This window comes from Oratosquilla oratoria, chromosome 17 (genome assembly GCF_046742065.1).
Source record: "Oratosquilla oratoria isolate Oo_2021 chromosome 17, ASM4674206v1, whole genome shotgun sequence".
Lineage (NCBI taxonomy): Eukaryota > Metazoa > Arthropoda > Malacostraca > Stomatopoda > Squillidae > Oratosquilla > Oratosquilla oratoria.
In genome coordinates, this window is record NC_134793.1 from 27,096,446 (window position 1) to 27,113,255 (window position 16,810).

The 16,810-nt window shown below is 38.4% G+C and overlaps 2 protein-coding genes across 2 annotated transcripts in view; one reads left to right on the forward strand and one right to left on the reverse strand.

Moving 5' to 3' along the window:
• The window catches only part of LOC143034245 (uncharacterized), a 12,374-nt gene extending 6,925 nt beyond the window's left edge, over positions 1–5,449 (reverse strand). The window contains exon 1 of the mRNA XM_076200181.1: positions 5,335–5,449. Within this exon, the coding sequence (XP_076056296.1) occupies positions 5,335–5,449 (115 nt within the window). The remainder of the gene's footprint in view (positions 1–5,334) is intronic.
• Positions 5,450–7,474: 2,025 nt separating this feature from the next.
• On the forward strand, positions 7,475–13,991 carry LOC143034172 (uncharacterized). The gene is made up of 4 exons (XM_076200118.1): positions 7,475–7,670; positions 12,205–12,345; positions 12,772–12,889; positions 12,973–13,991. The coding sequence occupies exons 1-4, from the start codon at positions 7,626–7,628 to the stop codon at positions 13,095–13,097; spliced, it is 429 nt and encodes a 142-aa protein (XP_076056233.1). The 5' UTR covers positions 7,475–7,625; the 3' UTR covers positions 13,098–13,991.
• The last annotated feature ends 2,819 nt before the right edge of the window (positions 13,992–16,810 follow it).

The following is a 16,810-nucleotide window of genomic DNA, read 5'->3' on the forward strand; positions in this document are numbered from 1 at the left end:
TACATACATACATACATACATACATACATACATAGCCTACACATGTGGCACTGGTCGAGCGAGCTGGCACTCTTGCCAGAGTGTCGACGGGGGCCACGTGACTTGAACCACGTCGACGTCGTAGGTGCGCAGTCCCAGCTAACTCTTTATCTTCTCGAGTACTGTAGTGGTGCTCTTTCTCTCTTTCTCTCTCTCTCTCTCTCTCTCTATCTATCTATCTATCTATCTATCTCTTTTCCTCTTTCTATTCCTCTCATTCTTCATCTCTTTTTCTTCCCTTCCACTCTCTTTCTTTCCCCATTTATCTATCTTCCCTCCCTCTCCCTCTTTTTCTCTCTCCAACTCTACCATTTTCCATCTATCTCCTCTCTCTCTCTCTCTCTCTCTCTCTCTCTTTCATCACCGATGACCAGCAATCTATCTATGAGAAAAATATATGACCTTGACACGTAGATAAAGCACAGTTTTCCTTAGTTGGTTTCATGTAAAGCAGTACTACCTGCCGCATGGTTGGGTTGTCCATAGATACACAGTAGGAGTACACGTTAACTCATACATTTCCTTAGTCACACACACACACACACACACACACACACACACACACACACACACACACACTTTCAACGAACGGACGGCTTGAAGAACGTTCTGAAGAAAAGTGCAGATTGTGGATCCCAACGCAAAGAGAAGTGCCTTTTTGTATTTACAGGGTGGGGGGGAAATTGCTCGTGGGGCAGTGGGTAAGTAGGAAAAGAGGAGAAGGGGAGGGATTGCTGGGAAAATGGAAGGAAATGAGGAAGTGGAGGACTTGGCCCAAGCAGACAAGCGTAAGGTCAACATGAAACGACCACCGTACCAACTTAGTGACGACGAAATGGCTAATAAAAATGTAAAGATTAGAAGTATAGAGAGGAGCAATACAGTAGAAAGTGACGAGAATATGTTCCAGGGATCTAAAGAGGGTGGGGGGGACACAACCCCCCCCCGACTGATAAGACTAGAGGAGAGAGTTGATAAGGTGATCGAGGACTTGGAACGTAGGTTAGGTAATGTTGACTCCATTTTCCAGAGAGTTGAAAGGTTGGAAGAACTAGAGAAGGCAAACAGAAACTTAACTGATGAAATAGAGGGCCTAAAAAGACAGTTAAGAGATGTAAAGGAGGAGAATGAGAAATTGAAGAAGAATAGTAATGAAAACAGAGAGACAATAGCTACAGAAGCTAAAAATTGGAGAACAACCCAAGAAGGGAATAAGGTTTCATTCACTGACATAGTCAAACAGCAATTGAAAGAACATAATGAAGACTCAGTTATTAAAGTGATGAGACAGAAGGAGAATATAGTAAGAGAATTAGCTGACAAAAAGAAATGTATAATTATATTAGGAATGGAAGAGAAACATAACCCAGATAGAACCTCAAGAATCAATGAGGAAAATGAAAGAGTAAGCAGTTTATTAAAATTAGTCCAGGAAGATGAACCAGAAATTATGAAGGAAATTGAGGAAAAATTCAGACTCGGAAAATATAGTACAGATAAGACCAGACCAATTAAGATTAAATTCAGGTCACAAACAACGGCAGAGAAAATTCTATCCAAAACAGGGAAACTAGCAACAAGTGATCAATATAAAAAGGTATGGATAAAAAGAGAAATGAATAAGCAGGAAAGAGAGGCAGAGAAGCAGAAAAGACTTGAAGCTAAGGCAAAAAACGAGGAAAGAACGGAGTCAGAAAAAGAGAGATTCTATTGGAGAGTAGTGAACATGAAAATAAAGCAGTTCGACATACAAAAGAAAAACATAAGGGAAACAGAGAACACAATGGAAGTGGCAGAAAACTAAGAGCGTGTTACACAAATATAGATGGATTAATAACAGGATTGAATGAACTGAATGATTATTTGAAGGAAAAAGAACCAGACATAATGGGAATTGTAGAAACAAAATTAAAAGGCCCACTACCACCCAACAGTGTAGGACATGATGCATACAATTATTGGATTAGAAACAGAGAGAAAAAGCAAGGGGGTGGAGTTATGTTCCTGACTAAGAAGGATATAAACGTGAAAGGTGTCATATATGGAAAGAATACAGTAGAGATGATTATGATAGAAGTGGAAGACAGAGATAAGAAGAGCAGAAAATTTGTGATCAATTATGTGCCTCCGAAAACAGCCTCATGGGAGGAGAGTGAACATAAAAGTATGTTAGAGGACACAAAGATAGCATTAAATAAAATAATGGAAGACGGAGGAAGAATAGTTATGATGGGCGACTTTAATTGCAAAGAAATCTGCTGGGAAGAAATGACAGTAAAGAGTGGTGATTGACTCATGGGGAAATGCTCAACTTGAGATGATTACTGACCATTCAATGACACAATGGATACAGGAGAACACTAGGTATAGAAATGAAGAAGAACCATCGAGACTAGACTTAATAATTACATCTGAACCTAGAATAGTGGACAAGATTGAATATAAAACACCAATAGGTAAAAGTGACCACATATTGATTGAACTGGAACTTAATGAAGAAAAATATATGAAAAGAAATGAACAATATAGAAAAGGAAGAATGATGTATGAAAAAACAAACTTTGATAAAATAAGAGAATTCTTCCAACAAGAAAACTGGGAAGAAATATACAAAGAAGAAACATCAGTGGAAGAGAAATGGAATATTTTGACAAAAATTTACAAAAAAGGAGTGGAAAAGTATGTCCCAAGACAAAAACAAGAAAAAGAATATGTAAAATGCTGGTACAACAAAAGTTGTAGGGAGTTAAAGGACAAAAGAGACAAAGCCTGGACCAAATGGAAAAAAGACAGACCTGAAAAATGGAAAATATATACCGGTTATAGAAATGAATATGTACAAACGTGCAGAGAGAAAAAGAGAAAATATGAAAAAGATGTTATAGAAAAGTGTAAAGATCAACCAAAATTATTTTACAGATTTGTAAACAATAAACTGAAAAACAAACAAGACTTGGAGAAATTAAGACAGGAGGGAGTTGAATACACTGAGGAAATGGAAATGGCATAAATTATGAACAAACATTTTAAATCAGTGTTTACAAGGGAAAATATACAACCTGAAGAGATTGAGTGGAAAGAGAAAGTCCCCCCTATGGAAGAAATAGAAGTAACAAAGAATGAAATATTGACACACTTGGGTAATCTTGATGTCAGAAAATCGCATGGGCCAGATGAAATAGCAAACTGGATTCTGAAAGAATGCAAGAATGAACTGGCAGACAAAATACACAGCATACTAAACAGTTCCTTGAAAGAAGGAAAAGTTCCAGAAGATTGGAAAAAAGCAAATATAGTACCTATATATAAAGGAGGAAATAAAGAAGAACCTACCAACTATAGACCAGTCTCTCTAACAAGTACAATAGCAAAAATTTGTGAAAGAATTATCAAAAGTAGATGGGTAAAATATTTAGAAAAAAAATAAAGTGTTAAACCCAAGGCAATTTGGATTCAGACAAGGACGATCATGCGTCACCAATTTAATATGTTTCTATTCAAGGCTAATAGATATAATACAAGAAAGAGATGGATGGGCTGATTGTGCATTTCTAGACCTAAAGAAAGCGTTTGACAAAGTACCACATAAGAAGTTGCTTAAGAAATTAGAAACTGAAGGAGGAATACAAGGAAAACTACTAAATTGGATGGAAGACTTTTTGCAAGAAAGAAGAATGAGAGTAGTGATAAGAGACCAGCACTCAGAATGGGATGAAGTAATAAGCGGTGTTCCGCAGGGAACAGTACTGGCCCCAATAATGTTTGCTATATATATTAATGATATGGATGAAGGAATTGAAAGCTATATGAGCTTCTTTGCAGATGATGCAAAACTACTAAAAAGAGTGAAAACAGAAGAAGATTGTGAATCACTACAGAGAGATCTATATAAAGTACAGGAATGGAGTAGGAAGTGGGAGATGGAGTTCAATACAAAAAAGTGTAGTATAATGGAATTTGGAAAAAGCAAAAGCAGAGTAACAGGATCGTATAATTTGGGAGAGGAAGGAATAAAAAAAAGTAGAAAATGAGAAGGACCTGGGAGTCATTGTTATGAATAATATGTCACCTGAGAAACATATAAATAAGATTTTTGGAGAAACTTATAATTTGATAAGAACAATCAAAGTTGCATTTACATACCTGGATGAAGAAATGGTGAAGAAAATCCTAATCACCCTGATAAGACCAAGATTGGAATATGCAGCAACGATATGGTTACCAAGTACAAAAAAAATGTATAAAAAAACTTGAAAGAATACAAAGAGCAATTACAAAACTGGCACCTACACTCTCAAAACTATCATATGAAGAGAGACTACAAAAACTTGAACTACAGACATTAGAGAAAAGAAGAGAGAGAGGAGATTTGATAACTATTTACAGAATCATGAAAGGCATGGAAATTACTGATAGAGAGAAGCTGATAAAATGGGATGACAGAAATACAAGAGGACACGGAAAGAAAATAAAAAAAGACAGCTATAGAAGAGATTTGAAAAAGAACAGCTTTCCTCACAGAGTAATAGACAGTTGGAACAAGTTAGATGAGAAAGTGGTGTGTGCAAAAACAATACATGAATTTAAAAATAGTTTAGATAAAATGAGATATGAAGACGGGACCTCACGAGCATAGCTCCCCTTCCCGTAAAATACAACTAGGTAAATACACACACACACACACCAAAGTAAAGTTCCCGGCTGCCACTACGGCGGTCCGGGTTCGATTCCCGACTAGGGTTGAAATAATTTCAGTATCGCTGCGCTGCAGGTTGTTACTCCAACTCTCGTGGGTGGGAAGTTGGGGGGGGTGCATTTAAGGTCACAGCGTTACCCATAGATCGGTCATATATGAGCTCTGAGCTCTCTTCCGGGAGGGTAAATAGTTGTCGATCACGAGTCCAACACGTGATCCAAGACCATGGTGAATCACATACAAGAGTTTTTTTTCTCTCTCTCGCTCGACCTTCCAGTATAGTAACCTTATGCGAAGACATAAGTGCAACTGATTTAGTTGAACTGAATTGGGAAGCGTTTTGACAAAGGATAAGACATGAAGAATTGTCACGCCAAAACGCCCACATGAAGAATCGTCACCCCATGAGATCCCACCTGAAGAACTGTCACCCCAATACGCCGAATATCAAAAGTGGAATAAAGATTAGGTAAAGTTAGGTTAGGTTGAATGAGGGTTATGCTTATTGTCATCAACTTACACAACCGAAGAATCGTAAACCCAGCATGGCCCACATGAAGAATTGTCACCCTAGGATAGACCACGCGAAGAATTGTCACCCTGTCGAATTCTAGGATGACGATTTTTCATGTGATCCGAAAAGTTGAGTCTCCTGAAGACAGATTGAGGAGCGGACGCCAGGAGGCGCTGAGTAGTTGTGGCCGACGCAGTCATCCTTGCCCTATGCGCTTTAAGGACTACTGGGAGAGGTAACACATAGTCATTGCTGGGAATCGGAGAGGAGTGCGGGATTCAAACCTAGAACTAAATGAATGCGAGACCAGCACGCATACCTGCGCCGAAGCCGTCACTTTTGCCTTATGCGCTTTGGGATCTATTGGGGCGAGAAATCAACAGTCACTGTTGAGAACCAGAGAGGAGTGCAGGACTCGAACCTACAACTAAGCGAATGTGAGACCAGCATGACCCTACCAAATAAGTGGTTCAAAAAGTGGCCCGAAGGAAGGGTCTTGGCTGTCTAGTCTCCTCAAGGATGAATACTTACACTTTCACACCAGACATCTACTAATGTTGATATCTTGGAAAATGGTGTCCTGCATTTGTTTCATAAATTTCAAAATTCTTCACCTGCTTCCGCGAAGTCAACGCGTTTGGTGGTCGTGAAACTAAGATCAAATCGTACACAACTAAACAAATACAAGACCAGAAAGGTTCTAATTACGCCATCCCACATCCCTCTGATTCCCCAGCAGTGGCTGTTTATACCTGCCTCAAGAGTCCACAAAGCGCATTGGGCAAAGGTAACGGGCTTCGCCCGATGCCTCTTCCTGCCCTAGGCTCCTGACCCTTTATCAAATATATTTTGCTTCATTACTGAATAGTCCGTTAGATACATTGACCTCAAGTTCGAGGTTAGTGTTTGTTCCACTTACTGTCCTTAATCAACTGAGGCGACCACATGGACAAACACTAACAGAACTACAAATGCGTCTTAACCTATAATAGCAACAGATATGCAGTCTTAAGGCGTCATCACACTGGGCTATTTTTTCATCCAACCTCAAAGTAACTGGCGGTACCACCCACCTAAAGCACTTCTTTTTCGCCGTAAAATCACTATGGCAAACTGTTTTGTTTTCTCGACAATTTACATAGGTTGTCGTTTGATATACTAGAGGACAATTATTTCCCTCCAGCATATCAGATTCCTTCCCGTCGGAGGAAATATAGCCCACCTAGTTTAGAAATAAGTTTATAACAAGAAATACATAAGTCGCCTTGAATTAATAATCTTGAACAATTCATGCATTTCAATTCTTGTGATATGGATATGTTTCTGCAGAATGATAACGAAAAATAGGGGATAAAAAGAGGACTTTGATGCACGATGAATGCCTGTCGAGCAAGGAGGGGAGAGCAAAACCAACTGACGCCTCGAGAAGAATCTTTGGATTTGTTTGTGTTATATTAGTGAAGAATGGTTTCAATGCCACCAGCTGAAAGTAGTAGGAGTGGAGCAGTCTCTGGTTGTGATCTCTTATGTCTACAGGTGGATGAAATACAAAGTCGATAGAGGTCTTAAGTCCACCCCAAAGATCGAATATCGATCCCTCCAAGTGGAAGCGAGGAAGTTGACAGGGTTTGAAAACGAGAGACAGGGACATGGCTCACTCCGACGTACTCCTCGCAGGGCCACCTTGTGCCGGTACCCGTTGTTGATCCCAAAGGGTGCAAAAGATTGGGGTGAATGGATGGAGGAATGACGTGTCCCAAGAGGATGTTTCTCTTGTCTACTTCACAAAATTCCTGGAGTGTATCACAATATAACGAAATAGAAGGAATAAACTAGATCTAGCTGTTGTGCCCCGTTGTGGACGTGCTGTGCCTCGCTGCATTGCCTTTGACCCGAACAATGTGTCGAGGGATTGGGATAGCCCTTCATCCACGGGGTGCTGAGATGGGAAGGGGGAGCTGACTTAGTTTTAATGGGTATAAAGAGAGCCACCCTCTAGTGAGGGGAGAGGCTTGATATTTGCATACCATCTATGTTCGTTAGCCCTCCATGTGTTGATTTTACCACGAATGCTATATCTCCATGACGATAACCCAGATTTTTTTATATTTCGGTTTATAGATTTAGCATGCATCTGAATCTCGACGTGTTACCAAAGGCCCTGGACCCTCGGGCGAAACCGGCCTCTGCCGAAGGTCATACCTCTTCACACCTGTGGGGGAAGGTCTGAAAGAGTGCCACGTCAACCTCATCAACTAGTACCACGAGTGACAGATGATCAATGACTGGTGACTGACTGTGGAGGGCAAAGTGCTCACCACGACAGCGTGACCAGTCGAGCAGTGCCTGTTCATCCGAGTGTACATCCCTGCCAACATGTCCCGCCTCTTGTTGTTCCTCATCCTGATTTGTGCAGCACTCGTGAGTATAGTACATTTGTCGAGTATACATGTTGCCTCACAACCTCTGATAATCTATACATGGGTACCGATATAAGTTATATTTCTATGATGGACTTAGTAACGCGAGCATAATGTCCGAACGAAGACCAGACTGGGGTCTCTACTGAGTGCCCGAGACTGCTCCTCTTAGGAATTTGGGTAGAATGATCTAAGAAAACTAATCATGTTCCCCCAATCTATTGTCTAGCACTCTTGATATTCTAGAGTCAAGTTTTACCAGATCACCCAAGGTTTATGAATTGATTTAAAACAGATTCTTGTATATCACACGATTTATATTCTTCATGAATTTTATCTATGTTAGTTCCCCTGCTCATGGACATATTGATTTTGCAACTGTTGTCCATTCTGTCAGAAGCATTTTCCAAAACATGTGAATTGCTGAAATGTGAACCTATCAGGTGTCTGCATGATTTTGTATCAAGTTCGTGCACATAATCTTGGTTTCTAGGTCGAGGGAGTTGGGAACAGTAATCTAGATTTGAATTACCTACATTTGAACTCAATGTGTATTAGATTTTGTTACCCGTTTTTTTTTTTTTTTTTTTTTTTTTTTTTTTAGATTTAGTTTCCATAGTTATTGGGAATATCACTTAATGAAATACTTAGAGGAAGAAAAATTTCCTTTGACTTATGGATCCTGTTTCCACGTGTTTCTACATCCAATCCACCGTCACCGTGTTTTTTTTTCGACAGTGAAGGTTTTCCAGTTTCGTATACATAACATGAAAACAAATTTCTTGTTAACAGAACAAATTTTAGTTCGTTAGGTCTTTGTCCAATAACTGAAAGAGCTGACGAGAAAGCAAAACATTACATGTCATGACGTAGCGTTCCCTCCGCCATATTTGTCAGCGAGTATCATTTTTCTTCTTCGTCTTGTGTTCTAGTTTCTTCGAGGCAATTTTTTTACGTTTCCATGGCACCCCTTAAGTTGTGAGGGGGTTAAACATAGAACTCATTCAAATGGCGCAGAAAATTAAATACAATCTGAAAAAGGGACAAACCATCCTATTTTGAAAAAGAAAACATATCTTCCTTTTCAATTTGCATAATCGAAGAAACCAGTTCCTTGACATTTTTTTGGCGCTTAGACTTTGCATCTGGTAAGAGAAGAGGCAGAAAACTGTCGAGAAAATCCTTAATGAATGACAAAATGGAAGTCAGGTAAAAAACATCGATGCATATTCTCTCGTCAATGGGGAAGGGAGGGGGAGGAGGAGGAGAAAAAGGAATGGGACCGAAGAATAAATTTGTGGAGGATTCGAACAGCTGTTTGCTCTGGGTGCTACATAAAAAAAAAATCATTATAGAATAAAATATATAATGATTAACGTTGGACTGGGGATTTCGATTGACATCTTTACAACCCAACTGAGGGTCACTCTTCAGCTGTATAAAATCGTCTGACTTAAACTAGAACAAATCCTAGATAGCCTGGAATATATATCTATTCTGTGTACCAAAGTTTTTTTCCCCTTTATAAGGGAGGTAGCCGGGTCAAAAGGCATGTACCCACCCTCACCCACTCCATCACCCTTTCCTCCCTCTCATCTTAGCTCCTTGTGAATCACGGGTCATCCCTGTATCCTGCCCACTGCCCTGGGTCAGAAACAATACAGCAAGACAGTATATCCACAGTAAGGAAGACCACTTCACTTAATTGGCGACCCCCTCCCTCTTCGTCCCCTCATGCAGAAAAAGAAAAAACGGGGAGAAATCTCGTCGGGCTGCGTCAAAATATCATTCACACATTACCACTCAAGGCACTTGGAATAAGGTTAAGGAAATAAGGACGTTCAACACGGAGGCCCAATATTTGTTCTCGAGTGCCGTCAGCCGATTTTGTTTGTCTGCGGGGTCAACCCTTATCCTTGGTCGACCAAGATGACCTCAGGTCACAGAAAATGGACCGCCAAACGAATAAAACTGTTCACAATCAAATCTGAAATGAGTCATCATATCGATTAAGTTTCAGTGATCATTAAAAAGAAACACACACACACACACACACACACACACACACACACATATATATATATTATATATATATACATATATATATATATATATATATGTATACAAAGTATTCATTAACGAGAATGAATTTGGAATTGGCAATCACTTTTAACTGATGATCTGACCGCAAAAGATGAAGGGGTGTTCAACTATTAAGTGAATACAAAAATCAGCAGTATCACTTGGGAACTCTTAACATCGACTCTGACAAAGCGATTCGCGATACAGTTATCAAGAGCAAAGTTGACAGAAAAGGTTTAATGACCAAAAGACTATCTCCCAATAACCTTTGAGTGATGTTTCACATCACGTGACATTTATATGAAATAACCACAAAGAATTACATTTTGCCTTCTTTGGATGTCTGAGCGAGGTCCTCGATCCACTTCTGTGAGGAGGGGCTCCCCGAAGCCGGAAAAAAAAGAATGGACCAAAAGGGTTTATTCGTCTGTCTCTGTCTCTTTTCTTTCGGCCGAGGGTCAGTCTGGTGACAAAATGAGCTGGAAAAGAAGGGAAGTGGCAAAAGAACAAAAAGAACGACGATTGCAATGGAATTTCAACCCCAAACTGAAACACATTTAGCCCTTAGGCGTGTATGTACTATTGTTTTTAGTTCGGGAGTAACCAGACGATTTCATTCAGCTGAGGAAACTCGTTCCAGAGACTTAAAGAACCACTCGTGTAAAACGTCGAGGGCGACGGAGAGCTTGATGTATTTCCTTCTGGCTGCCGCCAAGCAATTTTATTCAGCTGAGGGAAACTTCCTGATTTGCACGGATTAATCACCGAAAAAGCCGCCTAAGACGATTGCTTGCACCAAAGATTTTTCTTTCTTAGGCCCACGCGGGCACGGTAATTGCAATGGTATTGGCGCGATATTTGGTAATGTTCATGGTAATGGCATTCTTAATCACAAGAACGGTGTCCGCACCGAAAAGCTCGTTTTTCTTGGATGTACGCGGACACGGTAATGGTAATATCGCGGCGTCCGGTAATGGTATTGGCAAGGCGATCGGTAATGGTACTCTCCAATGGTAATGACGATTGGTAACGGCCGATGGTAATGGCAGCTGGTAATGGCCAATGGTAATGGCATATGGTAACGGTATGACGAACGCTCATTATCCTATCGCGTACTTTCGGCCTTGGGATCTAGAAGAGAAAAATGAATAAAAAAAAAATAAAAAAAATCCACGGCGAACGGTTCCTTCTATTTTCACCGTGTCTAGATGTCGTCGTCCCTGCGTCGCCGCCGCTAAAGGTCGCAAAGGGGTGCGCGGTGTTCTCGGTCGAAGTCACTTCTGCCGGATACGACCGTCCCGAGGTCCGAGTCCACAAGGTCACTCGGCTTGACTCGAACACATGTATATGTGTGCTAATAAGAAATACTGGTAACTTGTTCTTGCATCTATATATCTATATGTGTGTGATTAAAGGTGTGTAGACCTGCAGGGTATTTCTTCCTCTTCATTTATCAATATGTACAAGTTTCTGAGTGAATGTGTACACTTGTACATAAACAAAGAGTTTAACGATTCTTTCAAGTACAGAATATATGAAATTCAGTTTTCTTTTCTTTTCTTTTTTTGTGTTCCAAAACACTTTGACCCTTTCCATCTGTCAGTATTCATGCATTTGTCAGATGTGTATATTTGTAAAAAGCATTACGATACAATTTATTTATCTCTCAGTTTTGCAGATCTGGTGTATTTTTTTCTGTGGACGCACGCCTGTAAAATAAAAGAAACCTGTTTTTATGTATTAAGCTTACTGTTATATATATATATATATATATATACATATATATATGAATATGTATATACATATATATATATATATGAATATGTATATACATATATATATACATACATATATATATATATATGTATATATATATATATATATATATATATTATATACATATATATAATTATATATATATATGTATATATATATACATACACACACACACATACACACAGATATATATATATATATATACATATGTGTATATATATATATATATGTGTGTGTGTGTGTGTGTGTGTGTATATATATATATATATATGTATGTATATATATATATATATATATACATATAGATATACATATATAATATATATGTATATATACATATATGTATTTCTATATACATATATATATATAATATATGTATATATATATATATATATATATATATATATATATGTGTGTGTGTGTGTGTGTGTGTGTACAATGAATGGGTCCCAGTGATTAGAGATACATTTTAACAACCACAATGCATTTCAACTCTAAGCCATCAAAGGCCAGCATGCTTGAAATTAAAGTGCATTGTGGTTGTTAATATGTATGTATATATATATATATATATATATATATATATATATATATATATATATATATATATATATATATATATATATATATATATGTTTGTTTATTCTCACTGTCTTTTATTTCACTCTTGTCAACAGGTTCTGTGCAAGAAGGGGAAGTCAAGAGAGAAGATCACCGAGAAACCCAAGTGCAAGGCGAAGTTCAGAGTGATAAACAAGGACAACAGCATGGTCTTTGACAAGTGCGGTAACAACTGCACTCACCTCAGCAAATATGTCGTAAGGACGTCAATCTCTTTGATTTCATTATACATCTTTATGTCTGTTCAACTATTACGGATCCGTTTTCTGTTTCATATAATATCTTTATGATTCATATATTGTTCGATGTTTGAATCCTAAAAAATCTAATACAGTAGTAAATCCTGGTTGTTGCCAGTCTATTCTACTTATCACTGGTATTTCCTTGATAACGAAGATTTTAATCTATCTCAATGAACACCTTCCGTACCGTGTGTCACGTTTCTTTCTATATTCTGGCCGTCACGATGCTATTTCTTTTCCCTGACATCCCACTCTAGCGAGGTTGCCCCGATAGTACACCCTAATCTTTGGAAATGGCGGGAACACAATGCAGATGTGCCCACATTTGAGACTACTCCGACAGAAAAGAAATTCAGTAACCCATTTTTTCCTTCGCACCAGATCTATTTCGAAGAAACTATTTTTTATCGCCCCGTGCAATTGGCGAACAAAGGAGTCATGGTGAGAATGGATTTGAAATCGCTGAAAGCAGATTGTGCGTTGTGTCCCTACCACGCAAGTAAGTGCACCCTTCGTTTGTTAATTTGTGTACATAAATTATGTTATTCTATTTCTCCATTGCTTTCATTCTCCCATTTACAGATTCGGATCTAAACCATGACTTCTCTGATCGCTGTGCAAAGAACAATTCCACCCGTCGTAGATCCATCTTGCCAGCTTTCTTCTCTATGCAGAAACTGGCAAACCAGAACGCATGCAAAATCTAACTGCAACGCAGCCTACGCCCAGCGTCCCCGAATGGCGACACTAACATCCCATAAACTTATTCTTTTGTGTGTATTTATTAAATGCACTATCAGATAAATAATTTTCCTGACAATGTTCACATGTATTTGAATCATAATGAATTTTTATGGTTTATTGAAAAACGTCGAGCCAATAATGCTGCGGAGGTCAAATGTAAACAATTCATTCATGACAAAATATTTCATTGCCAACCATGTCTTCTCTGACAGATGCCACTACTGTATACTAGAAAGTGTCAGATTTTATTTCTCTAACTGTACGTCAGAAGACCAATTTGATCTAGTGTGGTTCATCTGATTTTCTTTTCGACAAATATAAACTTCGTTCCGTCACGCTAACACCGACTCTAACATCAGCAACGTGACTTTCCCTTTGTGATGTGATTTAGTTTGTATTCATGGAAATGAGCATGGTACAAAAGCGTTCAATACAAACCATGATAGTTGAGTTGTTCCAGCATATCAAATTGAGGTATTGAGAACCCGTACACAATCCGTACGTGATATCACTGGATGCAACCAGTTTTTTATTGATGGTTGTTTCAAAGACGCATGGCATGTGTCAAGTTCTCCGTGGTTTACAATAGCATATGAGCACAAGATGACATCTTGCACTTAATACTGATTTAAATCAACTTTCTCCAACGACGACGGGGACGACTTTGGCGTCGTCAGTAGCAGGCTTTATAACGACCAGCCTTATTTGGTTACAGTTCGGTCCCCAGCATACACTAGTGACCACCACTTACCTTGACACTCCGTGCACAGCGGGCAAAGGTGACAAATTTTGTTGGAATTAGGCCCCTCCTGGCCTCATTTCTTCATCTCGCCCTCTCATATATATAAACACGAAGAGCTGATTAAAATTATAAAAAATGTGATCTTTCTCTCACCTTCCTGTGTACCATAACACCCTCAGGGGAAAAATAAAAATTCAGCTGATCATAAGGACATATGATCATTGCATCTCATGGGGGGGGGGGGTTGCCCTGCCCTAATCTGAATAAAGTAGCATTAGTATTAGATTCCTATGGACATTATCTCAGTGCCGAGTTTGAGATAGCATTATCCTCTTTAGCACAAAGTATTCTTAAATTGAAAAAAAAAATCAACACTGGCTGTAATTTGGAGCCGTTACATGCCCAAATGCTGCTCCCGGAGCAAAGTTCTCAGTGATGCCCCTCTCCCCCTCCCCCCTCCCCCATCACCACTTCCCATCTCCACTTCCATCCCTTACTGCCTATCATAGCTATTGGCTTGCGAAATTATTAAACAGATTGAAAAAAAAAATTAATGTCCCTATTGAAGAAAGGATAAGGGAAAAATATTTCATATTCTGTTGATTCTAACGCAAAATTCGTATGTTACGGTAATATATTCAGGGCTCCTTTGATCTATTTTTGCTGTAATTATTTTGCCAGCCTTGTGGGTGACATGTCCAGGCTAAAAATGCCGCCCCCCCCCCCACCCCAAGTGTGCGCCCCAGGGCATATGCACCCCCCCCCCATGTGAGGACCCGCTATAACTACATTTATAAGGATATTATCTCAGTGGAAGGACTAAGTTTTATACATTTCGCTTAGGAGTAGATTTCCCTCAGCTGAATAAAATGAGAGTGACGTTAATGACATGAAAAACATCGAAGCGGTGAATCGTGATATTGTCAACTCAGTCTTCCCTTTACCTCTAACCACTTCACGTCGTAAAATGAATCATTGTTTTCGTGATCACTCTTCTTCCGAACTCACTACCTGAGTTCGTGACTTTACACTACGCTTTGTTTGTTTGTATGTTTATTTTCAATTGTATGTATATAGAAATACTCCATATAATATTGCGAGGATGTCACAATAAAACACATGACACTAGTACGCTACTAGCCTGTGCTATTTCGTTTGAGTAGAAACGACTTCGGTTACAATATTCTAGACTTCCGGACGAGCATCTCACCAGAGTGCCTAATATTGATTAGTATAGGGTTTAACTTCACTTAGTTCTTCATTCAACTTCTCAATGTACGATGCAAAAGTAAATCTTAAACTGAACAAACAAAAAATAACATTGTAACGGAAGACGTCTCTACTCAAACGAAGTAACAAAAGGAAGTAGGATGTCTCTAACTTTAGGAGAACGGAACACGAAATCCTCTGAAACATCCCACCCCTTTTCTGGGCAGTTATCTTATGCAAGAGTCGACCAGTGTGCTCCCTCTAGTCTTCCACTATCTATGGAACTCCCAAACTGCTGATACTTTTAAACCCGCCAGTGACCCAAATTCTTTCAAAAGGAGACCTTCAAGTTATCATCGGCACTTGGCTTCCAGAAAAGTCCTCTACGTTTTCATTTATTTATTTATTTATTTATTTATTTATTTATTTATTTATTTATTTACTTAGTTTTCTTATACATTTTGTGTTATTCATTTATTTATTTATTTATTTATTTATATTTATTTATTTATATTTATTTATTTATATTTATTTATTTATAATGATCTATTTATTTACATTTATTTATTTATTTATTTATTTATTTATTTATTTATTCATTCATTCATTCATTCATTCATTCATTCATTCATTTATTCTTTTTTTTTTTTTTTTTTTTTTTTTTTTTTTTTGAGGTGACACTTTTTGCCGCCCTTAATAAATATGAAGGTAATAAATGTGATTCTTTTGTGTTGAGGTTCTGAACGCTGTTTTCACAACGTCATTGAGATCGCGCTCACGGTCACGACGCAGTCCTATCCTGAATAAAATCATGTGGCGTTTAGCAGAATAAAATCATAAAATATTCATCGAGATGAAGGAAAGAAGTAAATACGAATAGAATCGTTAGCCTCTATGAAGAGACCACTTTTCAACAATAAATAAAGTCGTCATGCACCCACTCTGGTGGCGGCACACTAAGCATTTCTCGTTTGCATGCTACGTGCTTTTGCTGTTTCGTTTGAGATGAAACGACTTCGGTTACGATCTTTGGTTTTCCAAATTTTCAGTGTCAAATTATTCTCGCGTCATAGAGTGAGAAGCTGAAAGACGAACTAAGATAAGTTAAACTTATCCGAATGTTAGACACATTGTTGAGATATTCTTACGGAAGTCCAGAATATTGTATCCAAAGTTGTTTCTAATCAGACGAAGTAGCAAAAGCAAGTAGCATGCTAGCCAAAGCAAGTAGCATGCTAGCCTAGTGTGTTGTCACCTTAAGTGGAAATTATATTCACTAACTGCGTGATCAGAAGATTTTGGTTAGATGAATGCCGGAGCAAACGTCTGCCAAATGACGAAGTTATTTGTTTTATAAATCTACCTATTTGTCTGTTTATTTCATTAATTTCTTTTTTGTTTTTATTCAAATTTGAATTATAACGACAAAGTATGCTGGTCCATAACGATGTCGAATATAAAAAATAAATCGTACGAAAATCGACCAAAACATATGAATCTGTTTTCCCTAAAAAAGCGTAGACTCAGGGGTGACTTGATACAGGTCTTTAAGATTTTAAAGGAAATTGAAAACATCAAGTGACAATTTTCACACGGAATGAGAATCCGACAAGAAATAATGGTCTCAAACTATCAGGAAATAGATTTGATTTGGAAGTGGGTATATACAACTTCGCTAACCGTGTAGATAATGAATGGAATAAACTTCCTGCAGAGGCAGTGCAA